At 40.9% G+C, this 19482-nt stretch overlaps 1 protein-coding gene across 2 annotated transcripts in view; it reads right to left on the reverse strand.

Annotated features, from left to right (window-relative positions):
* The window catches only part of LOC117957242 (collagen alpha-1(XI) chain-like), a 45355-nt gene that overhangs the window by 18969 nt on the left and 6904 nt on the right, over nucleotides 1-19482 (reverse strand). For both annotated transcript variants that reach the window (XM_034892858.1, XM_034892852.1), the window contains exons 2-27: nucleotides 11886-12053; nucleotides 11680-11771; nucleotides 10885-11006; nucleotides 10563-10725; nucleotides 9038-9160; nucleotides 7766-7885; nucleotides 7541-7669; nucleotides 7361-7408; nucleotides 7063-7104; nucleotides 6791-6853; nucleotides 6637-6711; nucleotides 5631-5714; nucleotides 5437-5493; nucleotides 4176-4229; nucleotides 4032-4085; nucleotides 3883-3936; nucleotides 3739-3792; nucleotides 3606-3659; nucleotides 3464-3508; nucleotides 2705-2758; nucleotides 1806-1850; nucleotides 1669-1722; nucleotides 1538-1582; nucleotides 1410-1463; nucleotides 1228-1272; nucleotides 37-90 (exon numbers count right to left, since the gene is read on the reverse strand). In XM_034892858.1, coding sequence (XP_034748749.1) covers nucleotides 37-90; nucleotides 1228-1272; nucleotides 1410-1463; nucleotides 1538-1582; nucleotides 1669-1722; nucleotides 1806-1850; nucleotides 2705-2758; nucleotides 3464-3508; nucleotides 3606-3659; nucleotides 3739-3792; nucleotides 3883-3936; nucleotides 4032-4085; nucleotides 4176-4229; nucleotides 5437-5493; nucleotides 5631-5714; nucleotides 6637-6711; nucleotides 6791-6853; nucleotides 7063-7104; nucleotides 7361-7408; nucleotides 7541-7669; nucleotides 7766-7885; nucleotides 9038-9160; nucleotides 10563-10725; nucleotides 10885-11006; nucleotides 11680-11771; nucleotides 11886-12009 — 1908 coding nt within the window. In that variant the 5' untranslated portion in view covers nucleotides 12010-12053. The remainder of the gene's footprint in view (nucleotides 1-36; nucleotides 91-1227; nucleotides 1273-1409; nucleotides 1464-1537; nucleotides 1583-1668; nucleotides 1723-1805; nucleotides 1851-2704; nucleotides 2759-3463; nucleotides 3509-3605; nucleotides 3660-3738; nucleotides 3793-3882; nucleotides 3937-4031; nucleotides 4086-4175; nucleotides 4230-5436; nucleotides 5494-5630; nucleotides 5715-6636; nucleotides 6712-6790; nucleotides 6854-7062; nucleotides 7105-7360; nucleotides 7409-7540; nucleotides 7670-7765; nucleotides 7886-9037; nucleotides 9161-10562; nucleotides 10726-10884; nucleotides 11007-11679; nucleotides 11772-11885; nucleotides 12054-19482) is intronic.

A 19482-nucleotide genomic window follows, 5' to 3' on the forward strand; every position in this document is an offset into this window, starting at 1 on the left:
TGTATATATATTTAATATTTTATTTGCATTTCCTACCTTGACTCCTCGTTGTCCAGGGTATCCAACAGGCCCCTGCACTCCTGAAGGACCCTACAAATGAACACACACACACACACACACACACACACAGACACGCAAACACCCACAAACACGCACAAACACGCACACACACGCACACACACGCACACACACGCACACAGACACACACAGACACACACACACACACACAAAAGGAACAGTTTGACATTTTTGGTAAATACCATTACATAAATAGTTTTCTTGCTACGAGTTAGATGAGAGGATTGACACAGCTCTGATATCTGTCCGTTAAATAAGATCAGGGCATGATATTAACGCCTGCCCACCCGCCAAATGTGGGTGAATTTTGCTTTTGGCGGGTAACACTGTCAATCTAACTGCCAATGAGAATTGAGTGATTTAGACGCTTAACTTTCAGTAAGGAGGGTACGCAGATGCTTACGGGCCCGGACCAATCAGAGGCTCGCATCACAGGAAGACACTGATTGACAGCCGGGGCATTTTCATTACTCATGGCAATCCCAGCAGTCCCACGTGCAGCCATTGACCAAGCGGGAGTGAGAACGAGTCAATTTATTTCCTTGTTTCTGATATGAAGACGAGACGTGAGTACAGCAAAAGACATCCTGCCTACCTGTAAACATTTTAACATTAATGTTCTCTGTAACGTTTTTATCACTTAAAGTCACTGAAAGTTGCTGTTGTTTCAATCCTGTCGGCTCGCTGCAGCAGCCCCCCCCCCCCCCCCCCCCCCCCCCCCGACTGACGCGCACACACACATAAACAAACGGTGGATGCAGGAAAAAACGCAGATGAGATGTACAGGAAGACCAACATTGAGGACAACTACATTATTGAAAGTGCAATGATAAGTTAAATTCCAATAAGTCCTTTATCAAACTGTATCATTGTGTCCCCGCTTGGCCCCTCTACTACAGCGTGTGATGACAGCGCAATGACCACGAGTAGACTCTTAGAGACACATCAATTCCTGTTTTTAACCTTTGTGTGTCAAAAAGGGCCTGGTAAAAAGTGACAATGGCGGGTGGAAAATCCACAAACAGTAACATGTTATAACTTTTTTCTTTAATACTTCTCGTTAACTTTGACAACAGCAACACAACAGCAATACAACTTGCATGCATTATACACAAACACAGACACTCTACATGCATGCTACAGACTTACCGGGAGTCCTTTTTCACCTGGAGTACCTTCTCTTCCAGGGTGACCCTGTTGACAAGAGGGCATGTTACTATATGTAGTTAGGCATGTGGTTGTGACGTTAAGGTTAGGATTAGTGACCAGGAAATGTGTTGTGACGATAGGAGAGCTCAGACGCACACAAATACAAACACGCGTGTACTTACCGAGGACCCGTCGTTTCCAGGTAGGCCCTGCATCCCTTTCTTCCCTTGAGGCCCCTGTAAAAACAAAGTCAGTCAATCAATCTTGACTCCTTCACCCCAAGTAAAAAATCCTAATAAAAGTGTCTTACCTTCTCTCCTGGCAGCCCTACTAACCCTTGAGGACCAGGGAAACCCTGTAAGAGAGATGGAGCATTATTGTATCTGTGTATGAATTTAGGCAACTGAGGTGTTTTTGTGAGTATTTGTTCTCTGCTTATACCACAATGCCAGGGTTGCCTTGCTGTCCGGGTGCTCCGATGTCTCCTAGGGCTCCCTGTTACATACAGGAAATGATGTCATGGGAAGTAGTTTGTTTTTGGGCTCTCCTGTCTTTACTGTTATCTATATTATACTCACTATGTTTCCCTTTGAACCTTGAACCCCGTCAATTCCTCGAATGCCCTGTGAGGACAGAAAGGAAGAGTTATCTCTTCTGCGTCGTTAAGTGAATGCACAGGAAAAAAAAATTACAAAATAATATTAGTACCACTGGAGGAGAATATATGTTGTTTTTTTTTAAAGCAGATTGACTCTTTACTGCAAATATGAAATCCCATGTATAGAGCTTATTTTCTGGCTGTACCCTTCATTCCTTAAACCATTTTATTTTCCTGTCTAACTGTCTGAAGAAAAGATACAAGGAGGGTGCATTGCCTTGTATCATTAACATATTTTCCCCAGAGACTTGTTACATGAGTCTGTTGGGGCAATAACTAAATAAAACTGAAAATGATCAGTCACCCTGACGTTTTTTGCGATACTACCTTCTTGCTTGAGGCTTTTAACGCTTAATTAACCAACTCCAAGCAAAACTATGTATTTTATACAAATATAAATGTGCTCCCTCGATGTGCTTAGATGTAAGCCAGCTTCTTGCAAGTGCTAACCAGTGTTTCCACAAATGCAAATTACAAAGAAACTGCTTGCGGTGCTTGGAGATGTGGTATTTGGCAGGAAGACAGTCATTTTATCAGATGAGATAAGATTTACATCATGTAAACAAATGAAGAACCAAAGTAACATCATGATTAGGCATTACAATGTGGTGTTGTCTGATTGTGACACTAAGGCTGGATTTATGTTGGTAATGAGAAGAGCCTAAATTTCCTGGTATGGATAAACACAGGCTAGAGGCTAGAGAGCAAGATAATTGCTGGTATTTTATGCCTTTAAATGTTACAAACGGTAATGGTTATATGTGTGCGTGTACGTGTGTGTACAAAAAACATAACAAAAAGTGTACATTTCCCACTTACTGGCTGGCCTGGGGGACCAGAACGACCTCTGGGTCCAGTCATGCCTCTTGAACCCTGAAATACACATCACAGTTACGTATAATTAGATTTCACTAGTAGATCTAAGAGAGAGAACAGTTTTGACAAGTCTGATTGCTTTGGCTGGTCCTCACTTCTTCAACATAGGGTTGTTTAAGGATTAAGACTTAGTTTTATGGTTAAGGTAAGGAAATAGGGAATCTTTTATGTAAATATACAAGTACAGTGCATGGGAATCTATCTGTGTATAATACTGCAAAAAGCATCATTAAACAGAAATGTAAGTGTGTGAGACATGGGAGTTCTTTTTTGTTTTATTTAATCCATACTACCTTCTTTAGGGGTTTCATAGAATAAAAATTAAGTCTCAAAGATTTAGGAACTTAGTTATAATTACAAGAGTGTTATTGGTCTTTTCATCTAACTCTGTGCAAGAAAGTGAAGAAGCATATTTTCTTAAATGTTAAACTATTCCTTTAAGGTTTAAATTCAGGGCATGAGTTAGACTTTCAATTGTTTAAGTTAAAGCAAGGAAATACATTATGTAAATGAGGGTCCTCATATGTTTAAATACACATATGAGGAGGGGGTCTATGTCTGTTTGGTAGAATACCAGCCATAATTAAATATATACGTATTTGTGTTTTAAGACTAAGACAATGTCACATAAAGCGAAATGTAGTGGATTTAAACAATTGGATTGTGTATATGTGTGTTTTCTGATTGTGTGTAAACACTTACAGCATCACCTGGTTGACCTCTTGGCCCAGATGGCCCCTGAGAGCCCTATAAAAAAACACATACATAAGTATATCATGTAAATACATAATGTAAACACTAACGTGCATAAACATGAATACCCACAACCACAGTGACCTCTCACCTTTTCACCTGGCTCTCCAGAAATACCTACAGGCCCCGGCTTACCCCTCTCCCCCTGAGAACACACAAGCATGGAAGTCGACAACCAGTATTGTGAAATATCTGCTTTTCACTCATTCAGTCAGATAACTCACGTTGTGTCCTTTGTTACCAGGGAGACCTGGTAAGCCATCAAACCCTCTATCGCCCTGAAAAAAGAGAGATATTAGTTCATATTTTAGGGAGACAGAGCAGTCAGCAAGTCCACAGTGTGACCGTGACATTCGATTTTTTTTCACCTTTGCACCAGCTTCTCCTATGGCACCACGGCCCCCATCTGAACCTGCTCGACCCTTGTAGACACACACAGACAAGTTAAACATGCAAGATTCATCCCTGTCAACAGAAAATATTTCATCAGAAAAGGCTGCAGTCTTGTTAGTCTCACCTTTTTCCCGACTTGTCCGTTTTGACCTGGCATACCTCCATGCCCTGGAGGACCCTGGGGAGAAATGTGGGAAGAGAGCAATTGAGCTGGTTCTGTAAAGGAGTGAGGTGCTGAGTTTGTTGCCATTACAACCTGCTAACTCACCTTTGGCCCCATATCTCCATTGTTCCCTTTCAGCCCAGAGGGACCTGGGTTACCCTGGGGGTGAAGAAAGTTTACAATCAGTTGTCTGTGTGTGTGTGTACTTTAATAATCTACCTAATTTTGGAATTTTCCACCACAGGAACTTATCCAAAGATTTGCGATGAGACAAAAATCGTTTTAGAACGTCGCAGGGAAGAGTTGCAGCGGTCTGAAGGGGCCTGTCTCAGCTCAACTCAAGCCAGCTGATGGTTTTGCTGCGACTCAGCTGCTCAAGTCGCAGAGGTTGGTTTTAGAACATAAGGGATGTCACTTGTTTCAACAGCCAATACAAACTCAGTAAAGTCTGGAGTAAAGTCAGCTATAAACTATAGAAATAAAATGAGCCATAATCTATTTTATTCTTATGTTACAAACAGCTGGTTGAAATGGTAGAGTTTTAGACAGAGCACTAACAACTGCCCGAAAGCAAGGTAACATTATATGGTCAAGTGAGATAGAGAGGGACTGAAGAGAGAGAGCGCCCAGTGGCGTTAGAACAAAGCCGTGAATCAGAGAAATAAAACGTGTTTTCACTAATTCATCTCTAGAAATGCAACTGCAGCGAGCATCCACGCTATCCACATTCATATTTCGATGAAAGAAATTATATATCCAGCAACAAAAAAGCCTAAAAGTTTGAAGTAAGAACGGAAGTACAAAGAGGCGTTGCTATGGAGATGATACAAAGTCTAGTGGCATTGGTGTGAACTGGCAGGTTTCAGAACGCGTCAGACCTGCTCGTTTCAAGAGTTAGCAAGTTATATCTTGTCTCGCTGCAAATCTTTGCAATCATCCAACTATTGTTATGGGTTCTGCTTTTGTTCCCACTGTACTCCTCCAACTTTGGAGGTAAGTTCCTGAACTAATCACTGCAAATTAGTATGTTAAAACCGGTGATATCCTAATTCAGAATATCCGACGTGCGTTTTGTTGCCTTGTTATGCAGTTGTCAGTCTAAACTGTGGATTGCTTTCACTGTGTTAAGGGAGCACACCAGTTTAATTATTTCTCCCAGAAATGTTCAGGTTGCGTGGGTATTTTATTTATAAAATCTAGTAACATGTCTTGTGTTTTCCCACTAAATAGTAGTGTGGCATGACCAAACGCTACATTGCATTATTTTACTTAATCTTGGGAAAAAATTGCAGTTCATTCCATAGCAACCTGCAGCTTTTCATCTTCTGATTTAGGAGAAAATCAAGCAGCTGCATTTCTTACTCACCAGTGGCCCAGGTCTTCCCCTGAGGCCGAGTGGCCCTGGAGGGCCCTTCATAGCCAGCTAGAAAAGGAGAGAGGAGTCAGACGGCAACAACAACAACACACACACACACACACACACACACACAGCAGTAGTTATACATGTTGTGTGACAACTCTGTGTGTGATGTAACGGTAATATGTCATAAGGTTGTATACCTTGGTCTGCTGCAGGATGGCCTGAGCCTGCGCCTCCTGCGCAGAAACCACAGTGCCTGTCTTTGGATCCCCACCTGACTGGAACTGCGCATGCAAGCACACGCACGCGCACACGCGCACACGCACACACACACACACACACACACACACACACACACACACACACACACACACACACACACACACACAATGTGCTATGCTTCATTCTTCAGTCAAACTCAGTACACCACCCAGTGGCCAACACGTAGCATTGCTATTCAAGTTTTGCATAAAAAGGTGCAGAAGGGTGAAATTAAAGGCACGAGGGAACTTTAAATGTACAAAAAATTATTTGTACAAAAAATGATGTGAATAACATGTTATGAACCTCACAGTCACCAGATGTCAACCCAAATAAACACCTGGGGGGGGGGGGGTGGCAAGGTGGCTGCCAACTGCTACTTTGCTCGTTTGGAAGCCATGATGTCTCTCTCTTTCTCATGGGCAGGCCAAAGCAGAGAAGGGATAGTAACCTTGCTCCTTCTGACCTCCTACATTGACATTTCCATGGAATGGGACCATTAAAACTTACTTTTAAGTTTAGAAAAATCAAGTGCTTTCTGACCACAGCTGAATGATTTGACAATTGGACCAAACTACTATATCCAACAACAACAAAAAAAAAACTGTACCTGGCTGCACCATGTAGCAGACACAAACAGTGTTCCAGCATTCCAGCCAATAACCAACAAGATGATTTGGGGGTTGGGGTTGGAGGGTTAGTGTGCGGAAGCACAGAAGGGACAGTGAGGGAACGGGATGAGAATACTTCTAACGTCAACAAGAAGCACCGTCACTCAACATCTCACCTTTAAGTGAGGGCAGCCAGGTGATGTATCTATCCTGAGGCATCCCATTTCTCTTTTATGACATTCAAACATTCCCATTTGCCCAGGGCCCCCGTTAAGAGGACCAAATAACTGCAACCTGTAAGGCCTCAGGAAACACTAAAGTATCTTCATCTTACCGGTATAAGCATGACGTTTCCCGGGGGGCCCGGTATTCCATCAGCTCCGTTAAGGCCTGGCCGCCCTGGAGGACCCTGAAAGGAGACAGAGGACAGTTATGGAGACACGTCAAAATGTGGTGGACTTATACAGCAAACAGAGGACAGTCCTCACCAGCTCCCCGGGGTCTCCTCGAGGTCCTCCTGGCCCTGTGATTCCAGGAGGCCCTGGCTCTCCCTGCACAGAGATGAAAAACACAAAAAGCCAGCTGAGTTAGTTGGAATTATATTCATTACTATATATTTAATTGCAAGCTTCCATTTCCATATTAAAAGTCACTGCAGTTGCACTTGTGTCCATCTTTTCACACATGCAACACAGATGTCTTACCTTAATATTGAAAAAACATGTTTAAAGTTACATATCATGTAACAAAATTCACTAACCTCAGGTCCTGGTGGCCCGCGTGGTCCAGTAATCTGCGTTCCCTGCAGAAATTTCACAGAAATGAACTTTTTCTATGATTATTGAGGCCATTGCTAATATTTTAGAATTTAACAGACCCAATAAAAAACAAGACCAAAATATGTACTGAGTGGAACTTTTTGATATGACATTAATGGATATAACAATCAATTCCTTCCATACTTTATCAAAAAAAAGTACTTCTTCACATTGACACAGAAATCCAACAAAACAATAAAATATTGTGTGTATGTGTGTGTGTGTGTGGTGTTTTCTCACCGCTCCCAAAACGCTTGGCTCTCCTTTTTGTCCTTTCTCTGGTATATCCTAATGAGAAGAGATGGAAGAACAACACTAATGTAGATGAACAAGGCGCCGAGTGGTTGTTTTCTACTCTCTATACAGGATTCCTTTATGAGCAACTGCACAACCCTTGGTGTGTGATGGTTTGGCTTGTACCTGTGTGTTTAGAGAGTACCCCTGTTCTCTCTCGGCCTGTCCGTAGCGCTCATCGTATTCTTCCTGGTATTCGTACTCGTTCACATGGTCGTAATCTGTTGTGTTGTCGTAGTCTTCGTACTCTACGATCTGTCCAAGAAATATATACGAAGACAAATAATGAGGGACAAAAAGGAAATAAAAACACACATAGGCACAAAGCCAACTTCATGTTTAGAGCCTCACCTCATACTCAGTGACATTAGGACCTGCAGTCACCGTGGAAACAGAGATGTCTTCATAGAGGTCACTGTAGTCAAACTCCTCAAACTCCTCCACCACATGTTTCTTGGGTAATCTCTCCACCTGAAGACCATAAAAAAATCAAAACAGAGATGAAGCATGATATTGGCATGTGTAACATTTTGTTTATACATTCACAGAACATTCATTCTGAATTTAAATACATTAATATAATTGATTTAGATAAGTTTAAGGACATAGAGGATGCCTGTTAAGATATAAGATTCCTCTAGTGGTCCTGTCTGGTGTACTTCTCTGTTACATGAAAGATACAATGAAAAAGCTAGGAAATACATGGCAATGCAACAATTCAGTCCTTTTTATTTTAGCTCCTTCAGGGTAGCCTGTTGAAGCAAAACGACTTCATCAGCATGTCATTAGAATACACAAGAGTGTCTAATTTATGGACATTATTATTAATGTTTTCCGTTGGCTTCTTCCTGCTGATTGCATATCTGGTGGTGTTTCAATAAAACAACTGAACACAATAGAACAGGAACCCCGGAGTGTTCTGAGTTGTAAGAGGATAAATCAAACAGCAGCAGTGGAAGAGGAAACCTTTCCCAGGAGTGTGAAACATTGGCACAAAGAACTTGGCAAACTATCCTGGAACACAAAGCCATGTTTGGTTTTGTAATATGAGGAGCGAAGGATAAAGAAAAAGAGAGCAATGAAGTAAGAAAAAGAGGGTGAGAGCTCAGGAGACACTAGTAGCTTATTATGATTTATTACCTTATTTCAAAATGGAAGTATGGTACCAACAGCAAGGAAATAAACAGCTGGAGTGATGCTTCTCAATATGAAACTAGGGGTAAGATATTTGAGTGCTAACGCAACTTGCAGCAAATGTTTCTTCACAGCCCAAAGTGATCTTTTAGTTTATGTTACCCGGATTTTCCAGTGGGAATATGTTACTTAAAATAATTGGACCATTCATCTTTTTGTCATATCTGCCTTCTAAACTGTCCATAAATACTTGTAATAGTTTCTCCTCTTAAAAATGAAACCTTGGGGGCTCCTAAGCTTTCAAAACAACAGCCTGGATTTACAACATTGAAAACCTGAGATGCTTCACAACAGTGTGTTATGTGTGGAATGGACCAGGTAGACTGAAAAATGTTGTTGGGGTCCCATTGCTTTTTGTGCGTTCGTGCTGACATGTGATTCATTTCTCTCTCTCTGCCTTCTGTGATAGGCTGTAAGAAGGTGGCTTACCTCCACGGCCTCAGCTAATATGCTGTTGTAGGACAAAGGCGAGTCACAGTCTGGGATGTAATCCTGACAGTACGTCTCTGCTGCCCTGGGGTCAGCAGCGATCAGCAGCTGCTGGATGTCTCCCTGTGTCACAATAACACACACAAACAAATGAGCAAATCTATGACTCTACATTAGTGAAACCATATTATGAATGTGCATTATGTCACTGCTCCTCACTGTACAATATGTCATTAATTACACAACTGATATGTCATAAGCATCTGTTTCCCATGTCTGTCTGTATGTGTTCATTTAGTCAGATCAAAGTGACATAGCAGGCTGCTTTTATCGTTGCTCTGCGGTTAATCGTCTCCAGAGCTTCGGTCTCAAGTGGTGCCAGCGCAAGTCCACAGACAGATCTCTTTCTCACTCTATTTCAACCATCCACACACATAGAAGGAAGTCCAAGCAAAACATGGCCCTGGAGGACTTCAGTTAAACAGATGGACCACCTGACATTGCACTGAAAACAAGGGTCAAGGTTGTTGACACACTGCCAAAATGACCTCACACTGCACAAGACACAACAGAAACAGAACTCATAAAAGTCTACAAAGACTTTTCACAGCTACAGATTTGGAGTCCCCTCCCCAGTGCTTCTTGTGAATAATCAGCAGCATTGTGTGATGTTAAGCAAGACTCTAGGAGAATAATTCATATAATAGAGCACCTGTAAGCATTTAACACAACATAACACAACGTTTAAATGATCTGCAGCTTTGTAAAGTTGAAGCCCTCCAAGGTTTGGAGCAAAAGTAAAGGTGCAGGGCATCCTCACAGCCCCTAGAGGGCAATGTACAGAGCTAAGCAGTTGTGCTTATTTTTCATCATTTGTCATCATTTGGTTGATAAACTGAACAGGCAGCAACCAGCAAAGACACTTTCTTACCACATACCAGTAACTTCTTGTTACTGGTATGTGGTTACTCATATGTGGTTACTCATTCTTTGAATTTTTTACCAATTCAAATGAGTTTACACTTAACAAGGGGTAACTACTGTTTTTTTTCAACCTAGACCCATGCATTTATGTCTGACTCGACCAAAAATCTTTGAAATTGCCCAAGTATTGAGCAAAATTGCCAGCCAGCATGAACCGAGCTGCAAAATAACCTAATAGAGCAATTGTGCAGCTTGGATTTTTTTCCACTAAAAGTGATTTTCTTATGCTACTGACAGGCTCACTTGTAACTAAAAGTGTCTGAAAAACCATTATCAATCTCACAAGGTAACTTCTTGTCCATAGACGGGCAGACATCCAATCATCCACATTGTCAAAATCATTTTAATCTTGAGCCATGCCTTTGGATATATTTTAGACAACAGGTGCCTATCTTTGTTGTAGCCTACTTGTTTAATACAGGACCCACTTGAAAGATTTTTGGTCACATCCGTCTATTAGGTACAAGTGCATGGGTAAATGGGGTCCATTAACAAGGCGTGTCCGTTTCACCTCCATTCACACACACATAAATGCCCACACCTCAAACACGTCTTCGTCCAGCAGTCGTGTTCCAAACACAGTCACCCCCTCAGTGCTGACGTGGGGGTCCTGACCTCTGAGCAGCTCCAAGGTGTCCTGTTCGACACAGTCCAGGTAGAGGGTCACTGACTGACCCTCCACACTGTAGGCTACTCTGTGCCACCTGGCAAGAAGGAGACAAGAAGAAATTCACTTATTGTCCAAATGATCTTTCCTGAGAAGTTTTATATCAAAATCTGATTGCAAGGCAAACACAAAAGTGTGTGTGTATGTGTGTGTGTGTGTGTGTGTGTGTGTGTGTGTGTGTGTGTGTAGTACCTACTTGCCATCAGCCAGGTTGATCTTTCTAAAGGTGGGGTAAAGTTCTGGAGGTGGCTGACCCTCATGGTTCTCATAAAGGAAGACAGGAGAACGGCCGACCTCCACACCCAGCTGCTGCGTGCCCTGAGAGAAAAGGAAAGAGGGATTATTGGAAAAAAAGGATAATTGTAAAAGGGAGACCTGCTTTACATGTGCGTTTACATTTCACTCTTAACCCCCCACCCCAAATATATTTGGTTCTGTATTTACTGCAATATTATGTTTTATATTAATGTTCCTTATGTTTGTATGTTTGTGTTCACACCAACCACCAAGGCAAATTCCTCCTAAGTGTAACTTACTTTGGCAATAAACCCTTTTATGATGTCAGTAATTGGGATATGGAATGTACATCATATTAATGCAATATTAAAGTGCACTTTCAATTACGATTAAGCTCAATTTTAAGTTTAACCAATTTTTGGAAACATTTAGCAAAACTGGCAAATATGTTCCCATTTTGAGGACAACGTGCAAACGTGATCCCAGTAGGAGTCCTGCAGAGTGCATGGTTGCAGAGTGCACGGTTGTTAAGGCTTTTGCTCGAGGTCAGTCTAGCATGTTAGTATAGTGAATACATTTGCTGAATCATCTGATTAAAAGGAAGAGGTTTCCTTTAATACAACAAAATTCATGGTTGACACAGCCAAAAGAATGAACATGCTGAGTGACAGAAAGCAGAGTAGTTAACCATTCGGCATGAAGCGAAAGTATTTGTTTCAACATCCTGACATAGCGATGTCAACATGATGCATACCTGCGAGTCATACAGGGAGAGGAGAAAGACCTGTGAGCCTTTCACAGCTCTGACTGTTGTCATCACTGAGAAATTCACAGGGAATGGTGAATCTAGAGGGAATGCACACTCACAAATTAGGGCGCAGGCTCTCAAAGACCAATTGAACATTCATACACATACCCGGTTATTTCCTGCATCTAACTAGCCCCACATAATTATGTTACCAGGGAAGAGTTGATTGGTGGGCGCGCTCAGTTGAATCTTCTTGTCGATCTTAAAGGAGAGGTCCGTCTCCTCTCCTCCCTGTCTGCTGGTGCACAGTCCTGACTCCAACGACACACCTTCCATGTCCTCCGACAGCTCCAGGATCTTCAGGACATCAATGGGATCCGCTGCAAAGAGACAAAAACAACAGTATGGCTGAGAAGTTTAGTGGGTTCAATCTCCTGTTGCACAGAGTTTATTGCCCTGTCAGACCCGAAAGTGATCTGCACAGGTCACTGGCAAGCAGTGAGTTGCTCTGCTTCTTTATATTATTTTTGTTATTACAGTTGGATAAGACAAAAGTTATTTCTAAGTTAGGGGCCTTCTTGAAATACTTCACTTGTTATTGGTAACATACTTTGCTCGCTGATTGAAAACAGTGTTGAAAATGCTGACTAAAACTATGTTTGAGAACTCCAGTTATACAAACCTCTTTCCAGCCAAGCAGACAGACATTTTCAACAACTAAGCTCTGATTAACACACTATGCATTTCCTACCCAGCACCAAACGGCAGACTAAGTAACTGACTAGCTGATGAACATAAAAAACAGGGATTGTCCTCAGCATTGGTGTAAATACACAAACAAACTGATAACGTCTTGTAAATGCACTGTGCAACTGTTTGGTGTGATGTTACCAATGATACAAATTATGCTATATTGTACACAAACTAATGAAGTACTTTATTAGTCAGACCATGTGCTCTTTGACTCTCTCTCTCTCTAGGACACATATTTGTTGCAGAAGCTTGGTATAATCACACAATAACGCCCATCTTGGCACTGACAACAGACATCACACAACAAAGACTTATACAAGAAGTCTATAAAGAGTGCATGTGTTGGGACGATGATTCAGCCCGAGAGCACACACAAAAACACAAAAAGCAAAAGAGACAATTACAATTTCTGAAAGTATTTCCAAAGATGTGGCCAGAGATGTAGCTTGAGCAGAATCATATGCACACACGCATTCTTTTGAACACTGTCGACGGTGGTCAAAGTGATCTATGAGATGGACTAAAGCAGGAAAAGATGGGATGTATAAGATGAAACTGGGGGGGGGGGGGGGGGGAGAGACAGGAGAGAAATGTGCAACATATTAAATGTGGAAAAGGAGAGATGGGGTAAAGGGGGGAAATAAAATACATAATAGGTGGTAGAAGAGAGGAGGGCATGCCTATACTGGTGTAGCTTCTTTTCACACGTATTCCTGGGGCTTACGTAAACCCTACATCTGCTTTGCACCTTTTAACACACACACACACACACACACACGAATAAGGTTGGCATAATGTCTCACTCTGAGTGCCAGATGTATTTGTTGACCGTATCTTTTTGTTTGTCCGTCTGCTTGTCCATCTGGTTGTCTGCCAGCCTGCCAGCATTTTTTCAGCTTGTAATTCTGTCTGTAATGTGCAGGGCATCACACTATTTACTGATACAGCTAAAACTGCACTATTAAAACTTCCAGTGGCTTTAACATTTCGGAGATTTTTTTTTGTTTCAGGGATTAATGCTACGATTGCTCACTGAAGCTTCAACACAAAACACATTTGAGTGAACAGAAAGTCGTACAGGCGCAGTGACGGAAGCAGACCAGCTGTTCCTCAATGCATCTTGTTTTTAAAATGCTATTCTAAGCTAATCATCTGTAGCTTAATATTTACCATATAGACATGAATGTGTTGTCAATCCTTCTATGGGGTTCAATTTGACCGTTAATAAAAGATGTCCTAAATGTCCAATTGGCGCCTGGATAGATCAGCTGGTAGAGGGTGCGCCCATACTGTTTATAAAGGTTTAAGTCTCAACGCGGGGACCGCAGGTTTGACTCCAACCTGTAGCCCTTTGCTGCATTTTAATTCCCCCTCTCTCCCCCCTTTCATGTATTCAGCTGTCCTATAACAAATAAAATCTACACAATAATTATCATTAAAAAAAATTGTCCAAGACATGTGGGATAGCATCCAAATAAACGGCAGCACAAAATTACCATCATTTTTAAAATATGTCCCAGAATGTAAAAAGCAATTAAACAATGAGCTTTGGAGCTTAGATTGCAGCTTCAGCGTGACTGTATTGCCTGTCTTTTGGTTTGCCTTTCTTAATTTGGATTTGTATTTTTCTTTGCGTTTTTTAGTTTGGTCATTATGGTAAACGGACAAGGTTACGGATGGGGATTCTGTGTTGTTTTGCTGCTCTTTGATTGGTCCAATAAACTGTCAGTAATATCCCAACAGGAATTCATATCATTCTTCACATACGTCTCTCAACGAGACAATGAATGAATTCATATACAGTATATTCCTTCAAAATTCTCCCGACCATTTTATTTTTCAGTAACAGAAGTCTTTTCCTATAAACAGATTTTAACTGAGCACCATAAACCATGTGCATGCTGCTAAAAAGTGACTCTGTTCATTAATAGGATTGTAGTTACAGTTATTAACTACAATCCTATTGTTATTTAACATTTTTAGCATGCTTGGATGCTAACATGCTTTTGTTAAAGCCATAAATAGGCTACAAGGTAGCTCCTGGTGTTCAGACATGCTAGAGCCATGGTTATATTTAAGGTGCTCCTGAAACCCATCTGCATTGTGTACAAGAAGAGGGGTTTGAGTCGTACATACCAAGAAATGATCTGACATCTGAATGCAGCAGAGGACAAGACGAGACATGGAAACTCTGTGCTCTTACTCTATATGCACTTAAAACACATCAGGTACTGCTTCCCTTTGCTGTTGATTTTTGATATTATGTACAAGCACAAGACAACATCCACACACAAAAAAACTGTGGGTATGTGCGTGCACACACACACAAACACACACACACACACACACACACATTGTACACACACTGGGCTGTACATACACAAGGGGTGTTCTGGTCTCCATCAGTTGCTGCAGTTATCCCGAGGCTCTTGACTGTGGTGTGAGGGGCACCATGATCAACATGCACACACATGCAGAGCATGTCAAATGTAAGCAGAGCAACCATAGTTTGAACACAAAGAAAAAGACTGAACTCTTAAACTACAGCAACACAATGGACATGATTTATGGATTTAGGCTCATAACATTGACAAACTACATTTAAAAATTGTAGATAGATAGATAGGTGAACTTTAACTTTGACCAACCATAATTGTGGTAGCTAATTACAGTAATAGTGAAATCTTGGGTTTGCTCACTTTAAGTTTTGCCTTCAAATACACTGGCTTAGAGAATCCGACTACTCTGTTTGCTTGTTTACAGCCTGTATGTTTTTCTGCTCACTTGTCTTTCTCTACAATGAGTTACATAACTGATAGCAGAAACACTGAATTCTATGATGACATTGACAAAAAAAACTATTGGATGAATGGATGGATGGATTGATTATACAAGTGTTACAAGTGATAATGTTACAAAGATATGTTACAAACGCCTGACAAAAAAGTAAAGCAGTGAAGTGGAGGAGTCTTTTATTTGAAATCTATCTAGGTTTAAGGTTCCACATTTATCCTTTCAGGATACACAGCAGACTCGCAGACACAAACAATACACCGACACACAAACAACTTAACAGGCACCGTATTAAAAAAGACTATGGATTTGCTCCAGATGTGTGTCTCTGTGTGTGTATGAATAAGGACTGGGGAAGTGCTTTCTGTGTACATGTGCGCACGCTCTTGCTGGGCGAGCTAGAGGCCGCACCAATATATGTGTGTTTGTGATTAGTCCGCCATTATCTCAGTAATGGCAAAGAATGCAATAACAGGCTTTTTGCAGAAACAAGAATTATTATTTGGTCAAGCCACGCACGCACGCACACACGTACACACGGTTTTCAGATCCCCCACAGATGATTTGCCCCAGGAGCTTGTCAGTCCAGACTTTTTTACTCTTTCTCTAGTTTTTCTCAAATGTAAAAGAGGAAGAAGAAAACAAGAGACAGAGAAAGAGTGCAGAATTGGATGGAGGGACCTTGTGTTTTCTTTCCTCCCAGTTAGCTGACATTTTTATCCAACTTAGCAAATACAATTGCTACATACGTCAGAGGCCACACGCCTCAGGAGCAACTAGGGGTAAAGGGTTTTGCTCAGGGACACATTGTTTGATGCATCGCACTGGGAAATTGAACGCAGATCTCCCACACCAAAGGCATGTGTCATATCCACTGCGCCATCACCATCAGTTCAGCTGGCTCTCATCAAAGAAACACACTGGACAGTCTCTTCTACTGTCGGATACACACACAGAGACACAACAATCAATGCATACAGAACCCAGACACAAACACACACACACACACTTAGAGGAATCCTTAATATCAGTAACAGAGAGAGAGAATAAGAAACTAGCTGAAGGACCGAAATGTGCTGCTTATCTCCTTCTAGGAATCTGTGGCACTTGTGTTGAAATCACACAACATCTCAAGTCCCAACACATCCATGTAATCTTCTCTCCTCTGCATCCAACAGTCACTCTTCCTCTCAAACACAGATCAAAGACTGCATCAATATTTGTCAGTCACGGGTCTCCAACTCTTCTCGGACAGCTACACGTTGCTTTTTGGGGCCCTGTGCTCTATTATTGTTGGATGTTACATCAGACAGGGACTTTGATTGTGGAGAACAAAGAGTGAGCTTACTTTCAAACATAAGTCAAATTTATAGCACACAGACCTACTGTGTCAAGAGTGCAAAGTGATAAAGATTACATTACATATAGTTACTATAATTATCTTGTTTACTATTTGGGAGTTTTTTGGTTAAAAAATATTAAACAATTACCTGAAATATCAGCATATCATCTGTATTTTAAATGCGAGCTTTTTTGCTACCGCACAACATGTTATAGGTTGGAAACCAAACGTGCATCAAATTGGCTTTACTAAATAAAAAACTTTAGGAAGTGACACATGTCCTTCGTCAAGTTTATTACATGCAGAGATTGTTGAAAATTCTGAAACAAAACAAAAGCTTTAACTGACTGACTGTGAGTCAGTTTGGCATTAAGCAAAAGATAATCCTATGCTGAAAAGACGCATCTCAAAGACACATGAAAACATATTTCAAAATGAAACCCTGGTATAGCAGTATAGGATATTTAACCATTATCACATCTACAGTCATAAAATAACTGTTTCTGGACCCTGATTAACAGTATTTTGTTGAAACACACAAAGAAAAAGCAAAGTACAAACTACACACCCATTTACATGAGCTGTCCAGTTAAATGCTCTCTATATCCAATCAAAAAGACACCTGCCTCTATATTTTAGCTCCCAACTGCAGCTCAGTGGCTGCCTTTGCATAACAAATTGAGGAAAAAAAGTAAATCTGTCAATCATTATGTCACTGTCATGGACTATTGGTGAACAGATCACAACATCTATGATTTATCAGCTTTTTTACATAGTGAAGGCGGTTCAGTCTTATACTTACGTACATGTTACATATGCTCCAACCATTCTAGTCACACTGACGGATCTTGTTTTTGCTTTGATCAAATTGATATGGCTCTCTGATCAGACTTGGAAAGGCTCAACAGAGACTTTACGCTAAAGTTAATTGTGTTTGCTGTCTTCTTCTATTTTTGTAGAAAGGGAGGATTCTGAATAAGCCTTTAAGGCTTTTTTCCTCTCATGCACTGTAATTTCTTGTTTTTAAAGTCTATTGTGTGCATTTTATATCCTTGCCATGCCACCAGCTCTGTGTGGCTGAAATCAATGCTAAAGTCAGCATGCTAACATGCTCCCAACGTTTAGATACGTTTAGATAGTGGTAGTTTACCACGTTCACCATCTTATTTTAGTGTGATAGCATGCTTACATTTGCTCTTTAGGACTAAACCCAAAGTACAGCTGAGACTGATGCGAATGTTTTGCAGGTATCTGGTCATAAACCCAAGTGTTAGACACTAGGGGTGTACGATTCTGAAAATGTCACAATTGAATTTAGATTTTTAGGCTCACGTTTTGATTCAATATTGATTTTTGATTCAAAAACAATTCTCGCGTACACAAACAATCCACGGTATGTATATGTAGTTACTTTTCCCATGTATGTACACTACCGGTCAAAAGTTTGGGGTCACTTACAAATTTCCATTTCACTCCATTATAGACAGGATACCAGCTGATCTGGGTGGGTGGCTGATCTTTAATGCAATATCTACATTTTATCAGCAACCATTCATCCAATGTTCCAAAGGCACATTTTGTTTACTAATCTGATATTATTTTAAAAAACTAACTGAGAAAACATTAAACAACCCTTTTGCAATTATCTAAGCACATAATGTAATCTGGAAACTGCTGCCCTGGTTAAAAAAAACAAGGCAACTGATCTCAGCTGGGATTCTGTCTATAATGGAGTCCAATGGAAATTTGTGAGTGACCCCAAACTTTTGACCGGTAGTGTATGTATGCATTCATAGCCATATTATCCATGTGGATTTGTTTGGTTGTTATTTTAACATTCTGTTATGATGTATGTGTATGCTGTGTGTGATAGCTGTAAGCTACTAGGACCTTGAAAAAATAATTGGTCAGTTCTGTTCTGTTCTGTTCTGTTCTGTCTGTCGTCTTTTAAGGAATGCCTTCAGACAATCCATTCTGCTCTAACTGACCTGAAAACCTAATTAAAACTTCTCAAACTGTCAGTTACAGACCCCTTTCATCAATCACTTCACACAAACTTTCCCTTTGAGCAGGTAACTCCACACGTTAGCCTATTTTGGTAAACTGAGGCGAGCAGCAAGATATATTGTTGAGGTTTCCACTTTTGTTTTGTTTAATCTCAATCTGTCTCCACATAATCTACATTTTCTACATTTGTTTCCTTGTAGTTATTTAAAGTAGCCAACATATCTTGGAGAGGATTTAGCAGGGACTTGAAGCTTGGCTGTGGCTAAGGTGTGGCTTGTTTTAAAACCGTAAAAGGACCAATTCTTCCAAAAACATACGCATCATAAACACAGTATTATTTATCTTAAAGGTAGCACACAACACACATTCGACAATCACCACCTAAAAGACGTGGGATATATTCCTGGTAGTGCTTCATCCGCATTTTAACAAAAGGGACTTTCACTGTTTCCTTGTCTTTGCGCTAGCCATTCCTACTGGCTGGTCACACGTTAGCCTATTTTGGTAAGCTGAAGCGAGAAGCAAGATTTTAAGATTTTTTTCAGATTGGTTAACAATATCTAAAAAAGATGATTTTCAAACTGAATGTGGTAGAAAACAACTATAGTCGTGCCTCCGACGCAAGTGTCTTTGCTATATTAAGGCCGAAGCAGTTGTTTTCCCGTCCTGTGCCCACGTCGTTTAAATAGCAAATGCACCTGCGCCCATCTTTGCTCCCATGGGCGTGCTGGTCTTACAGGGAGGTGTGTTCAGGTGCATTCTTGGCATATTGCTATCTTGCGGCAGCAGAAAGTGATTGCGCCATTGACCAACAAAAACCTGGTCTAAAGTCAATAACACAGCTTTTCAGTGTTATTTTAACAGTGCATTAGTAAAATGCACCTAGGCTCATGCACACTGACCCCCCCCCCCCC

This window comes from Etheostoma cragini, chromosome 2 (assembly GCF_013103735.1).
Source record: "Etheostoma cragini isolate CJK2018 chromosome 2, CSU_Ecrag_1.0, whole genome shotgun sequence".
Classification (NCBI taxonomy): domain Eukaryota; kingdom Metazoa; phylum Chordata; class Actinopteri; order Perciformes; family Percidae; genus Etheostoma; species Etheostoma cragini.